The 19,233-nt window shown below is 37.6% G+C and overlaps 1 protein-coding gene across 4 annotated transcripts in view; it reads left to right on the top strand.

Annotated features, from left to right (window-relative positions):
- Positions 1–19,233, top strand: part of LOC129002109 (protein FAM135A) — a 117,589-nt gene that overhangs the window by 90,299 nt on the left and 8,057 nt on the right. For all 4 annotated transcript variants that reach the window (XM_054429683.1, XM_054429681.1, XM_054429682.1 and 1 more), the window contains 4 exons: positions 438–644; positions 10,622–10,820; positions 14,902–15,397; positions 16,026–16,350. In XM_054429683.1, the coding sequence (XP_054285658.1) occupies positions 438–644; positions 10,622–10,820; positions 14,902–15,397; positions 16,026–16,350 (1,227 nt within the window). The remainder of the gene's footprint in view (positions 1–437; positions 645–10,621; positions 10,821–14,901; positions 15,398–16,025; positions 16,351–19,233) is intronic.

Raw genomic sequence — 19,233 nt, 5'->3', positions numbered from 1 at the left:
ACAGGGTTAAATTCCAGCTACCTTGCCCTTTGACCTAGTCCAAGGCACTATGCCACCATTGCCCAGCATACACCCAATTTACACAATACATTTTTTTTAAATTTCAGTGCAAAAGGAATAATATAAATCTTTAGGGAAGTCGTTGTTGTTTCCTTGGAGGGAAAATTGGTGTTTTATAACCTGAAAGCAGTTATTTGCCTTTTGGAAGCAAAGTTCTGTTTTTATTTCAAACTCCATAATACACTACATAATCCTCTCTTCTACTTTTAATAATTTTCAAGCTTTCAAAAACGATCACCTATTGTATTTGTAATATGTAAATTATACTCAATTCATGCTAAAACAACCCTAGTTATATCAAATATTTGCTTCAAATTCTCTAAAATATTATCCATTGTATCATATATATTTAAACATAACCATAATGTTTTGTTTAGTTTAATCAGCAGAAATACAGATTTCAACAATGCACCAACTGATTCTGCAACGTTGCCTACAAGAGGGGCGAAACGGACGAACAACCCTTCCAGATCGGAAAACAACCCTGAGTTTTTCACACTTCCACTGCCGCCTTCCCACGGGACCAAACACCGCATTCCAGAGACTAACAATCTCTTCCGCAACCTTACACCAATCCAGAACAGGTAAGCAATACATGATGTACAAACCTAATTTTCAGTCCTGTTTACAGATTAAATTAATATATGAGTACATCCTTGTCCTCTAAGCTGTCAACTATAACGTTTTGGTGTTACTAAGCTCGGGAATGTTGCTGAAAGTCAACAGTCCCGGAAGATCAAATAATTTATACCTGTGCCGCTAGGTCAAAAACTACAATGTTTGCAGTGTCTGTAGATCAAAAGTCCCAGTAAGTCAAATAGTACAGTCCGAGCTAAAAACGTGGTCTATGTTAAAGCAATTGACTTATTGGGAATTTGACCTAATGCAACAGCAGTTTTAATATAACGAAATACGGTAAAATACAAGTTCAGTTTCGCTGAGTCAACAGTGCCGGAAGATCAAAAGCAATAAAAGTGAACGTCGATTCAGTGTAAAGTAGACCTCCTGCAACGCTTACTACACCAACAAAACTTGCTTTTAGTTACTTCGTGTTTTGTCATAGTTAGAATAGAGCTAAAATTATCATATTTGGTACATAGCTTATCTATTAATGCTTCTTGCCAACTGTTTGGTCAAAACTGTAAATAGGTATAGTTTATGTAATGAAAAGCCTTTCGTCAAAATTTGTGGCATAAAATACACGCAAGGACGATCTGAAAATTTCTGGTTATTATATACGTTTGTAAAAGGAGATCCATTTAATTTTAGAACTATTTTATAAGTTATAATGTAGTCTACACATAATCTGTGTAAATGTATTACGCCTCGGAAGGGTTGAAACCTGTCCAAACTATTATATATATTATTAAAACGTAAATATGGTTTTTTCACATTCTGAATCAACCAGTCGACGGATTTTCATCATTTTTGTGTTGAAAGAAAGATAATTTTGAGAACTAGGGAATGTCAAAGCCATAATTATAATTAAGGGTCCCAGTTTTTTAGAAATTAAGTTTTAATTTTTTTAAAGTCTAGCAGCCGACGCTAACCTTCTAAGCCAGCTTTTAGTACAATATAATTTGCTTAGCATAACAGCTGTAAACATTCAGCATTTGTGACACAAATTCAGCATTTGGAAACAAATTTAAAGACATATTTAGAGTTGACTTATTTATACTATGTGTAATGCTGACCATTGATACATTCAATCCCTAGGTATGAGGATGGCAGATTATTTAAATTTGCATAGAAAAATAGTAGGATGTTCAAATTATTTTTTAAAGGAATCTTTGTAATCATCGATTTGTTTTAGTCCCATATAATTTGTTTTAACTAACAGCTGGTTGAATGAAATATTGTTCTATATAACTATTAGGTTTTTGGCGAATTTCCCATATAGGGAATAAGCTATTACCGTAGTACTTATGGTAACACCTGGACCCGGGACCGATTTAATTTTTCGTTTTGAGGTCCCTAGAGGCAAAAAACACCACCCGTTCAAATTCATATATACAGGGTGATCAACTCAAGGAGGCCACCATTGGGAAGTCGGAAACGGTAAGAATTAGAGAAAACATTAAATGGGGGACATTCCTTTATTTTTTGTGGCAGTTAAAAATATGATTTTAGTTTTTTTATCATGTTTTCGGATAGAATATGCAATTTAAAAACTTTTTTAGCCTTGACACTTTTTCGATAAACCCACTCGTTTAGGAGTACAGCCTATGAAAAAATGACTTCCGGTGTACATTTTACATCATGTAGCTCCTAAACGAGTAAGTTTAGAGCAAAATTGCAAAAAGTAAATTAGTCTTAGAATTGCATCTTCATTCCTTAAAGACTATAAAATTTCCACTTTTCAAGTTTGCCGCCATTTTTTTAAATAATATAATTTATATTTTGAATTAATTTTATGGTCTTTTTGGAATGTGGATGCAATTGTAAGACTTTTTTACTCCTCGTATTTTTGCTTTAAACTTACTTGTTTAGGAGCTACATGATTTAATATGTACACCGGAAGTCATTTTTCCATAGGCTGTAACTCCTAAACGAGTGGGTTTATCGAAAAAATGTCAAGGATAAAAAAGTTTTAAAATTGCCTATTATGTCCGGAAACATGATAAAATATAGGGTGTTCGATAAGAAATTTCAAATTTGGCCGCCATTTTGGAAAATGGCGGCTGAATTTCAAACGACTAAAATCATATTTTAAACTGCCACAAAAAATAAAGGAATGTCTTCCATTTTAAGTTTTCTCTAATTTTTACCGTTTCCGATATCCCAACGGTGGCCTCCTTGAGTTGATCACCCTGTATAGCCTATATTTATTTATTTATATTTTTTCCTGGGGGGAACCCCAAGACCCCCTCCTTTTTGGGGGGTATTCCATACCCCCCAGGCCCCCGGTGACCCCCCCCCCCCCCAAAATATATGTCTAGGAGCGCCCTTGTCTTCTTTACCTATAAAACACATGGGATACAGCCTTTTCTTCACTGATCACGTAATGCGTGATTTTCTATAAAGTCTTGGAAAAATAAAAGGTAAAATAGATAGAATAAAGGTGTACTGTATGTGGTTTACACACAAATATTCATCAAACTGTGTGATATTTTGTTATTGCAATGAACAATTTGGGAGTATCGTATTGTTTAAGTCGATGGAAAATCTCTGTTGATCCTGTTTTACAAGCAAAACAAAAAGATACATTAGTCACCACTCTATGCGACATATTCTAACCAGAAAATTGTAATCGTATGATTCTATAAGCATTGATAGGATTGCAAAGTACTTCACAAACATTATTTCAAGGGTAATAACAGTCACAATTTCCGCCGACTTTAAAAGAGTCAACTAAACTACTATACTAATGGACACACAACTAAATGAAACAACTAATGGAACAACTCACGATGTACATATAACAGTTCGATATAAGCATTGAGTATACACGTCAGTGGATACGTGTATACCGTACCCAATGATATAAGCAACGGTTCTTGCAATTTATTGCTTATTGTTTTTTAGAGTTGTTTTCGGACTTACTCTGTTTTCGGACGTACTCACACTCGTATAAGGTTGTCCACGTTTGTCATTGATAATGTAGCCATGTTACATGGTTACACCCGTTGTCAAGAATATGGTTACAAGTTTTCCGTCTGTTTTTGAATAGGTATACATTTTTTCACATACTTAAGAACCACCTGATTTCGTGCATTACATGTTAGTCTCAATTTTAATTGCTTTAGTAGGCATTATTTTGGTTGATGAGGACTTCAATCGGTCCTTTCAATGATAGCTCATGAAATATAGTACTTTGTCCATTAATTTTATTTTTTGGTAAAATGGATTAAATTATCCTGCAAACCCAAATAGAAATAGTAAATATAGTATTTGAAACAAATCAGTAACATGTTAATAATGTAACCTACATTATTTCCTTGAATTGCATAACAGCAATTAACTGGGCTGATCCTAATATAAATAAATCAATATGTTCTTCATAGGCATAACATGGGTTCATAACATGAGCCGCTGGGGCTGAGCCCAAGGGATTTAAAAATGTAAGGTTGGTTTGCAAATGTACGTGACACGCTCTTTCTAATGAGACATGAATGGTCAAAATCACCTAAGAAATTCGGAGGAGTTCAACGAAAAAATTTCGTGTTGGCGTTATACAGTATGGTTGAAAAGTCCTGGATTGGCTATATTTTTTTAACAATATAGATAAAGTAGTGAGACTTGGTATATCAATAATATAATAGCCATAAATATCTACTGTCTTAAGCTATTATCACTGTTTAAACTTAAGGGGATGGACCACAAAGACTAAGACAAAATTCTTTTATAATTTTAATACTATTTTACCTGTTTTTGAAATGGCGACCATACAAATGTATGCATTTTAAGCCAAGTATGAATGGAGTTGAGTGTGTGATGAGTGGAGCGATCTTGTTGTCCTGTTAGTGACTAAGGCCGACATAATCCTTAGACACAGCTGTTAATTAATAGTCCATACAGTCAATTAATAGCAGCAGAGGTCAAGTTTGGTAGGTATCAAATTAAAGGTTTTAATTATAAAAATACATTGCCGCAAACCCAAACTCAAACGATGATGATGATAATAATGTTAATGATGTAGCTAAAATGTATCGTTTGAAATTTAACAGCTGAAAATAAGTTAAATAGAAAAGGTTTTGGTTAAATCCATCAAATTGTTATTGGACACTAGTAAGTACTAGTGCACTTTTTTATATTGATTATATGATTATATTGATTTACTTTGGATTTTAAAAATGTGAACGTTTTATTTTATTAAAGATTTATGGTGATACGTAAATATTGTGGTGTAGTAAAGTATATTATATTGTAGTTAAGTGTTAAATTTTGAAATTTTAGGGTGAATCGAGATGAATCTTTTTTTATAACATGGGTCTCTTCTACCTACATACCAAGTTGGATACATACCAAGTTTCATAAACATCGGTTGGAAAAGTGTAAAGATAAATATTTGTATGTAAAAAATACAAAATGGCGGATATCTGGTTAACAAAACGATTTTTGAAAAAATGTTATCCTTCATTTTCTGTTTATTTTGACCCAAGGAATTACTAGGTAAAGTATCTCCCCGCTTATTTTTAACACCCTGTTTATGATGTATTCTTATAAGTGAAAAATGTAAGCTGGTAATACAGAAAGATGTTTTATAAATAATATGAATGTACTGGTGATCTGTATATTCATCTTTTTCTTGTTCTTAGAACTGTAAATTAAAAGTCCACTCAGCAGTCGCATCGTACGATGTAGTTCTTTCCATGTGTTGCGAAATGTTAAATTTGCCGTCCTCTTCAACCCAAGTTATCTATTGAACCACTGATTGTAAAAAATTCAAAAAAATATATTTTACGCATCACACTTTTGGCTACAACTTTGCCACAGACAAAACCTCCTTAACCCAAAAACAAAAAAAAATCTCGCATGCTAACTTTTTCATGCTAGAAATCACAATTTAAAAATATTTCACCATACATATTAATTTTTATTAATTAGATCGGTAAATAGTTTAAAGTTCCAACAAAATAGTCATCGAGTAGGACTAACCAAGAAGCTCTGTGCCAATTTTCAAAATTTTAGCACAACTTTAAGTACACCAAAACACGAAATTATTGAAGTCATGCGTCGAGAGGACTATCGCTGTTTTTAACAGATTATACTTTTGACCTTCCGGCACTGTTGACTCAGCGAAACTGAACTTATATTTTATCTTATTTCGTTATATTAAAACTGCTGTTGCATTAGGTCAAATTCCCAATAAGTCAATTGCTTTAACATAGACCACGTTTTTAGCTCGGACTGTACTATTTGACTTACTGGGATTTTTGATCTACAGACACTGCAAACATTGTAGTTTTTGACCTAGCGGCACAGGTATAAATTATTTGACCTTCCGGGACTGTTGACTTTCTGCAACGCGTCCCTAAGCTCTCCATTTTCTATTTTTTACTGTTCCTCTTCCTTACCATATTCCATCTTGATCCTTTATTCAATTCCCTCTTTACCTCCTTCTAAGTCTTTTCTATTGCCATCACCATCAACTACATCTATATAATTAATACGCTACATGAAACTTTGTCGGTTGAACTCCTCCGCCATTTCTTAACAGATTTTATCCATTGACGTCTCATTGGAAAGAGCGTGTCGCGTAGATTTGCAAACTGGCCTTACATTTTTGAGAAAGTCCCTTGGGCTCGGCCCCAGTGGCTTCGAAAGTTCCCATGTTATCCTTATGAAGGACATAATTGTTTACATTTTGATCAGCTGTATAATTTAATTGCTGTTATTTATTTTTCATTCAACAAAACGCATTGAGTACATTTATTTACTATTTGAGTTTGTGTAAACAAAACCCCCAAGACGGATCGTGTTAGTATAGTTGTATCTTAAATTTGTGTGTTTATCGTCGTTTTGTGTTGCTATGACCATGACGGATCATGTTAGCATGATTGTAACTTAAATTTGGAATGAGAAGCTAAACAAGATGAGATGTAAACTCCGTAAACTCTTTAACACCACCAAAAGAACTAGGGATTGGGCTAACTACTCAAGAGCCCTAACGGAGTACAACTCAGAGATAAGGAAAAGCAAAAGGAAGTCCTGGAGGCAGTTCTGTGAGGGGATTCAAAACCTACCAGAAGCAGCAAGACTGCAAAAAGCCCTTCAGAGAGATGTGCCTAACCCGCTCGGTACATTAAAACGGGAGGATGGGAGTCACACAATAGGAATGGAGGAGACTCTTGAAGTCCTTATGAACACCCACTTCCCAGGGAACACCCCACTAGGCAACTCAACAGGACAACACGTGATACCCTGGAATAGGAAATCACCTAGAGACATTGCTTTGGCTAGAAGATTTTCGAGTAAGCTGTTCAAGCCGGAGGTCGTGAAGTGGGCTGTCGATTCATTCAGCCCTTTTAAGTCTCCAGGCGGGGACGGAATATTCCCAGCTCTCATCCAAGAAGGACTAGAGGTCCTTTTAAATCATATGATAGCTCTGTTCAGGGGCAGCTTTGCCCTAGGTTACATCCCAATTTGTTGGAGGAAATCAAGGGTGGCGTTTCTGCTGAAAAAAGGTAGAGACCAGGCCCAGCCTAAATCCTACAGGCCAATTTGCCTGTCGTCTTTCATGCTAAAGACTATGGAAAAAGTGATAAACCGCCACATTAGGGATGCATATTTAGTTATCAACCCCCTAAGTGCGAGCCAACATGCGTTCATGAAGGGCAAATCTACAACGACGGCCCTAAGCACCCTAGTGGCAAAGATCGAGGAAACCCTAGAACACCAGGAAATTATGGCAGGGGTCTTCATGGACATACAGGGTGCCTTTGACAACGTGAGTTACAAATCTATAGAGGCTGCAGTCAGAAGCAGGGGCATCTCCCCCGACGTAGCAGCTTGGATAAATGCCCTGCTCAAGAGCAGGGTGGTGACGGCAGAATTGGGAGGCTACTCGACAGCTATCATTGCTCGGCAGGGTTGCCCTCAAGGAGGGGTTATCTCACCCCTACTGTGGGCTCTTGTGGTGGATGATCTACTGAGAGAGGCTGACAGGAGAGACATAGACCTCCAAGCCTTTGCAGACGACCTAGTGCTGACTGTCAGAGGCAAACACGCAGCCACAGTGAACAACCTTACCCAGACAGCCGTTAGCTTCATTGAGGGGTGGTGCTCCAAAGAGGGGCTCACAATTAACCCTGACAAAACAGAGCTAATCTCCTTTACGAGAAGGAGAACTAACCTAACAGCCCCAAAAATTCAGGGGAAAAGTGTAAAACTTGTGAAGGAAACAAAATACCTTGGAGTTTACCTCGACCAGAAACTGACCTGGAGCAGGCACTTTGACTATGTACTTGCAAAAGGTACAGGTGCTTTTGGTGCTTGCAGAAGAACCTTTGGCAAGAAATGGGGACTCAGTCCCAAACTCACACATTGGACCTATGAAGCCATAGTCAAACCAATGGTTACATATGCAGCCTTAGTATGGTGGCCTAAGGCAGAGCAGACAGTAGCTGGCAGGAAACTGCAGCAGCTGCAAAGGCTAGCGTGCTCGGGGATCTGTGGAACCATGAAATCCTGTCCCACAGCTGCAATGGAGGCAATACTCGACATGCTCCCACTAGGGCTGGAAGTTAAGAAATGCGCAGCCATATCTGCACTAAAAATGGGCAGCAGAGGTGAGCTGAATCTACAGAGGCAGTCTGGCCACCTGTCCATCCTGAGGGGATTCCCAAGCATGGACATGGAACTAGGCACACCAGACCTCATGACAAAGGAATACGACTTCGAGATTCCTTACCAAGTTGCAATAGGGGGAAGAGACAACTGGCAACAGTGCAACTTCAGCAATGACAGAGCATGCTTGGTCTATTACACCGATGGAAGTCGGAAGGATGAGAGATCAGGGCTGGGAGTGTATGGTAACAAAACCAAAATATCTCTGGCCTTGGGCAGAACAACAACAGTTTTTCAATCAGAGGTCCTGGCGATTGAGTGCTGTGCTAATAATATTATTAGCAAGAATCTAAGAAAGGGTAAAATCCTTATTCTCTCTGACAGCCAGGCAGCACTGAAGGCGCTGGGGTCATGTGTGACACAGTCACGAACAGTAAAAGGGTGTAAAAACACCCTCAAAAAGTTAGCAGAGCGAAACCAAGTCAAATTGTCTTGGGTTCCTGGACATTCGGGGCATGAGGGGAACGAAAAAGCCGATGCATTGGCCCGGAAGACCAACTGTCAGGACCAGAACCCTACTGTGGTACCCCCATAAGCTCAGGAGTAGCCAAAGTCCAAGACTGGGTCAAGGTTCAAAAGGCTCTGGCCTGGATGAACCACCCAGGTATGAGGACGTCCAAATTACTAATCGACCCCACTGATAAAGGCTGGAAAGACTTGCTGAGCCTTAAGAAAGGGGACATTAGTCTGCTAGTAGGAGTATTAACAGGGCACGGTCCTATCAGGAAACATCTCAGGACCATAGGGAGGTCACAAACAGACCTCTGCAGGTTCTGTGAGAACGAGGTAGAAACCTCAGAACATTTATGGCTGGACTGTCCAGCGTTGGCCCATAGAAGGCTTATATCTCTGGGGAGGTTATTCCTGGAACCAACAGAGATAAGGAAGCTGGGTGTCTTTCAGCTCCTGGGCTACTTGAGGAGCCTAGGGCTGTCAGAATGAATTAAAGGGTGCTACAAAAGGTCTCCAGGCCGAAGTAGCTAGGGGTATGCCATTACCCCAGCCCCCACAAAAAAAAAAAAAAAAAAAAAAAACTTAAATTTGTGCATTTATCGTTGTTTTGTGTAGCTACAATTTGTTTATTTGTTTTTTTCTTTTAAATGCCTCCGACGCGACGACAACGAAACATAGACAGGAGGCGTTATCATGATAACGACCGCAGCTACAGAACTGTGGCGCGTAATAGGCTTAACTCATAACAGTCAGCACCTGACCTTGGACAATCTCAACCATTAGGTTACAAATGCGCCCTAACACTATCCCAAAACGACTTTTCGTTCTCAATTGGCCCTCTATCAATGACCTGTGTTGCCTGTACAGCGAGGCATTTTGAGAAGGAGAAAACCGGCCGTAATGCTTTAGGTTTATCAATAATGAAGATAAACATGGTCTGAGTTACACACCGGTAATCTCAGAGTTGACTCTTTTAAACTCATTGTAAATATGACTGTTATTCGTTTTGAAATAACTCCTGTAATACTTTGCAATTGCTCGAATTCGAGCAACATGTACACTAGTTTTTATTATTCTAGGAATTCCTTATTCCCGTAATGTTCTCACGCCTCCAAACCATCTTACTCACCCTCTTCACTTCTTCTTACTCCCTCTTTTTAACAACTACCTCACTTCTGATCTCTTAAATTACAACACCATCCCACATTTTGCTCTTAATAGTATTTTAGCAAATTTGCAAATTTCTGCATATTTGCAGTAACAACTACCTAGACTCAGGACCGATTTACATTTTTGTTTAGATGACTACACTCCTCAGAACAAAAACAGTACGGTATTGCTTACAATGTTTATAAGCAGTTTAAAAGTTAATGTGTCTGAGAATGTGATAGCATGAGCAATATTGTGTTTAGAAATAATTTATTAAGGCAATGTTCAGTTGACTCTCGCTCATCCGGATCGGCCTTGTCCGGACTCCCGCTAGTCCGGATCGGCAATCGTGATTTTTGTTAGCGGCACAGTACAGTAGAAGTCCGACTATACGAGCTTAACTGGACCAAGACTACCTCGGATAATCAAAAACTCGGATAACAATGCGGTAAATATTATTCCCGGTGGAACTGCATTTGCCCGGCTATCAATACTGTGGACCTGGAACAAAATTGAAAAAAAACTATACAGGACTGTACTTGCTCGACTCTCGATAGTCCAGATTTTACGTAATCCGGACCAGATGTCCGCCACATTAGTCCGGATGAGCGATAGTCTACTGTATTTCACGAGTCTAAACCAATATCATTATTAAATTGATAATTTTCAGAAAGGAGTTGTTCAATCAGAAGATCTCAAGAGTTCCAACAGATGCTTCTACCCTTCCATTCTCCCTTCCATCACACGGGCATCACAAACGCCGCAGTCATCTTCCGAGAAGTGTGCCTGCTCGTGATGTTGTCCCGATCTCCAGTCGTGATATCAACCTAGAGTTCTATGTTGATGCTAAAGAACAAACAATGAAAGAGGTACAGTGTCTTGTTTATTTAAAAATTCTGATATAATTATTTAGTGTGTGGGTGAAGGAGAGAGTGCCCTTTTTTGTATGTGTTTTTATAATCTTATTACAATTTATGAAGACTGTGTAAACCAATACACACAGAATAATTTGTAACGACCCAAAACCCGTCAAGGGGTAAAAACCCGATTTTTAAAAGTTTCATTTTAAATATTATAATTTTCTACGTTCGGGGTAAGCCGCGCCCGCGTTGTCAGCGGCATCGTAGGGGCAAGGGTCCTACGTCATCGTAGAGGGGATGACGCTAGTTACCTACCCCGCCGCCAGGGGCGATGGCGAAGAAGGACCAGAAGAGCGGACCTCATGGTCAGTTCTCCACCCGCTACCGAACCGTCAAGACGCTTGCTGTTTGGAGATAAATCCAACAGTCCTGACTTACGAAATTCTGGTCAATTAAAGATTTCCCCCATTCCTGGTATAGTCCTAAGGCATCAGGTTAGTGTGCTACCGAGTTTGTTTTGTTTATTCTCATTTTTGCAGAAGTTTTATTATTTTTATTTTATTGTGCCGCAGTCGCGCGCAACCCGCACGCTTTTTCACGTACGAGCACACTGCCTTTTGTCTTTAACCAGCTACGGAAATCATTTAAGTTGCCAGAACGATATCCGTAGTGCTTATTCCGTTACCCCGGACCGTCCTACGTAAATTTGGTTTAAGAAACCCCGTACCGACTCTGGTGATCGACCGAGTCTAATTTTCCGGACAAGTTTACTTTGGTGATTACCAAGTATAACGACCGAATGACGTTTTAGTTCAGTTTCTAATTAATTAGGCTTATTCGCATTTCGATAGGTTATTCAAAATTCTAAATTTAACTTTACATATTTTTCGAGTGGCTATGATGAGCACTTGTTGAAGGTAAGCTTAACATTGTAAGCATTATTGTTGTAATTAATATTCTGAGCCAATAAACTCGAAACGATAATTACTTAACGAACACGTTAGAGTCCTGGACTATCTCATAGTAGACTAAGGGCCGGTTGCTGAGCTCCGGATCTATAAGTTCTGGACTTATTGAGTCCAGGACTCAAATAAGCTCTCGGATCTAAATCGTCTTGCTGAGTTGCAGATCTATCTCTGAAACTCCAGGATCTATAAGTCCTGGACCTATTTGAGTCCAGAACTTAAAGCAATAAAAATTGAGGGAATCGTAGAGTATTTGGCGTTGTGATGTTGGCAGTGGGTGATAGCCGGCCGTGCCGTGCCGTCTGCTCCCCACCTCGTAAACTAGAGATTAGTAAAATTTTAATGTTAACTGTTATTATAATCATTACTATCCTACATTATCATTCTTGTTTGGTTTAGGTGTATTTAAAAATATATGTATGATAAGGTCATGTTAAAAATTTTTGAGTTAAAAGTAAAAACAACTTGTTTGTTGTTTGGAATTGCTTTTATATTTAACATTTTTAAATGGTTCATTATTTTGACATGCAGTATAGGCTAAAATTTATTTCAAAATCATTCATTTGTAATTTTGGTTGTGAATAAAGTAAGTTGAAATAGATTTTTATAAAAAATAAAATAAAAATAAATAGTGTTGTACAAACTGCGTTAATAATTACTTAAACAAAGAGAACGAAAAATGACATTTTATGTTGTTATCTTCATATCCATTTTAGGAGTGCTGTGTAATCTTTATGCATGATTTTATACTTCATAAGTTATTTTATATTTTATAGGTTTTTATAAGATGATTGTTTTCAATTAAAGTAATACCAATTTATAATTAACGACAGTCCTCTCTTCTAAAAAATGCGTACCAAAGGTCAATGACGTAAAATATCAAGATGAAGTTTGATTTATTCGAACAATCTTACATACGGGTGTCCCATATAATAAATCCCCCTAAATAATTTTTGAACGCTGCATATATCCAAACGAGCATCGATACACGTTACTAGGGTAATATAAAGTACTTTTTGGTTGTATTTTGAATTTCACCCCCACCGCCCAAGTAGGGGTTGCTGGAGATAAATTAAAATTTTTAAACGACAATCCTTATCAAGTAGCACATAGTTTTAAGGAGTTTTAATAAAGGAAATTAATTAATGCCACAAATTTGAATTTGACACGACAAATAAAAAAAAGTTATTGTAAGAAATGTTAGACGTTAATTTAACTTGAACTTTACATTCCTTCACGTTTATTTTTTCATGACTATATTTTTAAATAACCTTCAGTTCACGTGAGGGCGATGTCACGTTCATCACCCTACCCCAAATACGGGTTGCCGGTGGTGTTTTGATTTTTTAATACCAGCCCCTATTTGGTATTTCAAATTCAAATATATATTTAAAGTCAAGTTAAAAGGTGCATTACATTACCCCGGTCACGTGTACTGAAGAGTATTTGAAAATTTAAAGTCATGAAAAAAGATAATAAAAGTGATGGAATTAATTAACATCTAACACATTTCTTGCCACAACTTTTAAAAAATGTGTCGTATCAAAGTTGAATTTGCAGCATTAATTTCCTTTTTTAAAGTTCTTTTCTTTTCTTAAAGTTAAAACGGTGTGCTACTTGATACGGGTTGCCTTTAAGAAAACTTAAGTTACCCCTAGCAACCCCTATTTGGGGGTGGGGGGTGAATTTCAAAATACCACCAAAAGATACTTTTCATTGCCCTAGTAACGTGTATCGAAGCTCGTTTGAATATATGCAGCCGTTCAAAAATTAACCAGGGGAGTATTATAGGAACCCGGTATATACATTTTACATAATAGGTACGAAGCGCCATCGACATTGTTTAACACCCCAGGAAACATGCCTGCTTTCGTCCTATTCCCCTTCAGGAAATTTAAATTATGCCCTTCATATCTTGCATATTACCTTTGGTACCTTATGGATAACTCTACAAGCAGTAGACTCTGACACAATGGAGAAGATCTCCAGTTTCCCTGTAAAAAGTCACGTCAGGAAAAAAAATTTCGGAATGCTGTGTGGAGCTCTTTTATTATAAACCCTTATTCCTGGAGACAGTAAACGTAATATATTTTGAAAGATGAAATCATCCTGAAACTCTTCTTCAGGCAACACGAACAATGGGTTATGTGCACGACCAAGATGTCTTGTCTTGGTCTACGTTGTGGTGCTTTAAAAATGGCAAAAATCCAAATTATTTTATGATAACGATGCGCACAAACCGACTTCAAAACCAAAACTGAGGCGTTTATACTCGGTTAAGTCTAGGATCTAGTTTTAAATCCTGCCCCTGGCGAGGATCTAAAATCGTAGTGTTTTAAGTTCTGGACTTAACGGATTTTGCTAGATCCTTGTCTCAGCAAGAGACGAGAATCTAAATTAAGTTCTGGACTTATAGGTCTTTGACTCAGCAAGTCAATTTTTAAACTCCAGAGTCTAACCAGCCAAATAAACTCCGGAGTCTAATAAGTTCTGGACTTCGCTAACGCCCTATCTCAGCAAGCCATTTCTTAGACTCCAGAGTCTAAAGCCGGTTTAAGTCTAGAACTTAGCTAAATCCCGAGCTCAGCAACCGGCCCTAAGCTATCTGGACAAATTTAAGGTGTGACAGAATTTCAGGTGAGACGACAATAACGTACTTTAAAATCTCATTTTGTCCCTCAACCCGAAATTTCGTCATAAATTAACTGCATCCCAATATAGTTTGTGGATGAAAAAAAAACATTTTTAGTGTAGTACTGGCTTTTATTTCCAGTTAGAAGATCCAAATTATTTATTTATTGATAACTCACATCAATACATCAAATGATTGAGTTGAGTTCATAGTCATATCAAAATATGGTACCATTTGTAAGTCCCTTGGTTTTTCACCCATAATATTTTAAGTAGCCTATAGGTATTTTTATATGTTTTGTTTTAGTTTAAAATAATTTTATGAGAATTTTTTTTTATAATACAAAAGAATGTAAATTTTATTGAATCAACAAATCACAAATACCCAACAAATCACCTGAAAACCCCAATATAAATATAATTGACCTGTTAACAATTTTTATTAAACATTTATTTCAGTTTTTGTTCTCAAACTAAACAATCAACTCTCTCAGGTGGTGAACGGCACGATGAAGTACAAAGAGGAAATCCCCGCGAGGGTTTTACGACCACGCAACTTGATAGACAACAGCGCAAACCTCCTGCACTCGTTTCCGCCGGACCGAAACCACATGATGAACGGCAATGGCTCCCCGTCCACGGATTCTAACGACTCGTCCCTCCCAGGGAACTACCGGACAACGAGGCTAGAGACCAGCGCTAGTGTACCATACAACCTGAGCGAGGCTACGAACGGAGTGATTAAACACTCGCTGAGTACAGCGTCCATGCCGGCTGTGGTACGGACGAGACCTCTGACTGCGACTGCGGCCAATAGCAGCGAGTCTATGCCTAATTTGGTGTCCGCCCCACCACTGCCTCCCCCCCTCCACAGGTCCCCCCTCCTCTCGTCTTCTCTGTCGGAGAGTGACATCACGTCAGAGCAGAGTGGCTGGGTGTCGAGTCACAGGTCGTCCGTAGACACCAGCAGTGGACAGATTAGTCCTACAGGTGAGTAATTTTGCTAGATATAGGTTATGTTTGGTAGTGTAGGTTTGGTAGTTATAGGTTATGTTTACATTGTACGTTTGGTAAAATATAGGTTATGTTTACAATTGTGTCTTTAAACAGTGTTAGTATTGTTTGAACCATCTCCCTTACACCACTACCACGACACAATCCCAATTATGATGTATTCAGATATTGATATTACGACGTATTCAGGTATTGATATTACCCAGGAAGCCAGGAATAGTTTCTGCATGGGATTATCCCAATGGTTATAGCATGTCGGAGCAACGACATGCAGACCCCCAACACATTGAGGACACATCCCTTAGGTTGCACATGTGTTAGGTAACAACTAACAAAGCTGAGGTTGTTCAGCTGGTCAAAACTATTATAGGATTTGTGTGTTACATTTGAATATCGGTGTTCTTGTAACTAGTAATCGTGGTCCCAGCGGTGAGCCAGTGTGATACTTACTTACATCGCTATAATTTCGGTTACTGATTAGAGCTGTTGGACTCTTAAGAGGGTTAAATTTAATTCAATCTACAAATTTAGTTTACATAACATTTCTTGAAGTTTTGGGTTATATATTCGTTCTAATCTAACCTTCGTGTTGTCTCTTGTTTAGGAAGTGAAGTAGCCAAACACAGAATGCTCAACAGTTCCCAGCTAAGAGCTAGACTCGAAGCGTTAGTATCCCCCCCAGCTGCCCCGGCTGTATCGGATCATCCCTACGAGGAGCTGAGGCTGCCCCCGCCTCGACAGTTCCGTGACGTACCCCCTCCCCCGGAGGGCTTCAGAGACCCCCCTCCCCCTGGCCCGGGACCAATAGACAACCTGCTGTACCACATGTACGAGAGTGTCAAGGAGAGGGGGGCAGGGGGTGAGAGGGAGAGAGAGAGATGGAGGCGGAGCCAGTCACGCACACAGACCAACGGGGAGGCTAAACCACCGTGAGCATTTTTATTTATTACTATTTTCTTTGACAGTTTTGATACTGTTAGAAGTTATTGCTTCCTTAAAAAGGTATATAATTGAAAGGTATCTATATATTAATAGGCAAGCATGTTTCTTTAAAACCTTTTTTCTCAGCTCGTGTGCATCGTAGGGAAAATCTACGCATACCGTTGGAAAGCTATTTTCCTGTAGGTGTGCAGAATCCCTTTATAAATTTAAATAGGCTCAAAGATAAGCACAAAAAATAAGTTTAAAAGTTGTAAAAAAATAACATGGATCTTATGCGTTGCTATGCTGGTTACGAAATAACAACGAAATATAAACAGAAAATCAAAACAAATGGAGGAAACTCCAATCACATGTTTTATTTACAGTGTGGGGTGAAAATAGTTAAGTGAGTACATTACATATTTTTGGTCGAGTTTCGACCACTGGACGACCTCTCGTACTTATTTAATACGCAAGCAGGTTTTTTGTGACAATTACTCCTCCGAAACTGCTGAACCGATTGACATGTTTTTGGTGTCATTGGAAAGAGCGTAACGTGAAGTTGTGCAGGAAACTTTCTTTTTAGGAAAATAATTAGAGAGTGAGGCCCTGGAGCTCTTTGAAGTTTCGTATTTCTCCATAAGATTAACATGGGAAACAAACATTGTTATGAAACTACAGCTGTTGTCGGAAATGCTGTTCTGCTATTTAATTTAATTTGTTTACAAGGAGAATTGTTTCATGGTGCCATGTGGTCAATGAATTATACTTTTGAATGTATTTTAAATGCTATACACTATATAAAATGATATTACTGTAATACATTAAGAGATCTTCATTTAAAAACCGGTTATCAATAAACACGATTGAGCCTTTGCCTATAATATGTTTCCTGGTAAGTGTGTTGTAACTGTTTCTCATAGTATATTATAGTATCTTAAAGTAAAACGGTATTATTCTTTTTTGCATTCTCACCCCGTAGCGAAGCACGGGCAGAGCAACTAGTAATTTAGTTAAATTGCAGTTAATTCAACAAGTAAACTTTGGCTTGCATATAGGGCATATTATCAGAATCAGTCACAATGCTATTTCCCATATTAACATAGGGGGGTGTCATGTAATTATTGCTTTATTATATATTTTATTTAACATGACAAAAGATATTGTCAAAATAACTAATTTATTATTAGTAAGCAAGAAAGAATAGTTAATTTAATTTCTTATAATACCAAGTTGGTATGAGCAGGATAATTTCATTTTTTAAGTTGTCAGTCCTGTAAATGCAAGCAGTCCAAAAATCATACAGTACAGTTCAATCACTCTCTCACTTTACTGTGCTAGTGTGTGCTACTATAACCATGTTGATGCCAGTAAGCATCAGATCAGTTCACAGCGCAAAATTAATATCATTTAATATCAAGTGCAGTGCAAGATACATATAAAATAGCATTGCAAGATATATTTAACTAAATTGCCAGTATGCAATATGAAGAGGACCACAAAAAGGGGCCCTGGACAATAAATTTTTAAATGGAAAATACATGAAGAGGAGTAGGCCTAGTGAAAACCAATGCAACATCAAGGTAACAAACATCAGTTAATATTTATACAGTCCACTTATAAACTCTTGCTTTTTGTATATGGTTATTACAGCCAAAACATAACATTTTTGGTACTTTCGAAACCGGATTTTCAGTGTTCAGTCCATGGAATAGTAATGTAAAACATGTGCTTTTCTCCTTTCAATCTCAAACATGAAAGTTTTCATGTCGATTTTCATGTCAAGTTTTGCAAGTGACTTGTGTTCAAGATTTAAGTTGTGATTTAAAACTGAGTTCCAGTGTGAATAAATAGTGACTAACTTTTAATTATATTCATTTCATTTCACTAGCCTACATTAATAGACATTTATTTGAGCCATTGTGTCTCAACTTTATTCAAATTGATGAGTCAACTCATTAAACGACTGCTTGCATATTTTTTAGACATTGACTACAAACTAGCCTATTTTATATACCTCTTTTGAGAAAATACAAGTAATACCTATTCAAAGCCTTAGTAACAACAAACATAAGTTATATAGCTGTTGGAATATAAACTCAAGTTGCCTAGCCTAACTACAACTGAGAAAAAAAGAGAACGGAAGTATTGTATAATCTGAGTTAATCAATTTGATTGAATCTATACCCTATAGCCTATTAAGTTGAGAGGTTTTTATATTTTATTTTGTGATTTATATTCAGCTGAATTGATTATTTTGTAAACCAATTTTATAGTTAGGCTAAGTAGGCCTACACAGATGCTGACAGGTTCACAGTTGTAGATGTTCTCTTCTTTATAGAACTAGCCTAGTAATCTATTAAATGTGAGACTTGTTATCCAAGTTAGAAGAACAATAGCCTAGTTCAACTTAATTGACAAACTTGGTCTTTTGTTGTTAAACTAGACAAGGAAAGAAAAAGAGGTTTTGTTTTAACATCTTCATAGGCCTAGCCTATTCACAACTCAATTGATTCTTTTGAAGAGTTTTGTTTATGTTTTTTACTGGCTCCATAGTTGGTTACTGTAAGCCTATTATGTTTTACTAATTGTTAGGCTAACTTAATATTTTTTGCTGAATTTTTAGACTACATTAAGTCTGTGAAATAGGCTTATTGAATTAATAAGTAGGTAGGCCTAAACTTGTGCACTTCATGAACTAGCTTACTCATCATGCCTCCATTGCGGTATACTACATTTCGCAAGCAAGCGGAACTCACCAAGGCTCGTCTATCTCAGCTCGACACTCAAGTCACTGCGCTTCATACAATAGGCCCTGATAATCTTTCAGATGTTCAGATTGAAAAAATTAAGGTTATTAAAGCAACTGCTAATAAAAAAAATACTGAATT

This window comes from Macrosteles quadrilineatus, unplaced genomic scaffold (genome assembly GCF_028750875.1).
Source record: "Macrosteles quadrilineatus isolate MER2022 unplaced genomic scaffold, UCM_ALF_1.0 Scaffold_9__3_contigs__length_116548681, whole genome shotgun sequence".
NCBI classification, from domain to species: Eukaryota; Metazoa; Arthropoda; class Insecta; order Hemiptera; family Cicadellidae; genus Macrosteles; species Macrosteles quadrilineatus.
The sequence above is the reverse complement of the archived record's forward strand: the minus strand, read 5'-3'. Positions and strand labels throughout refer to the sequence as shown.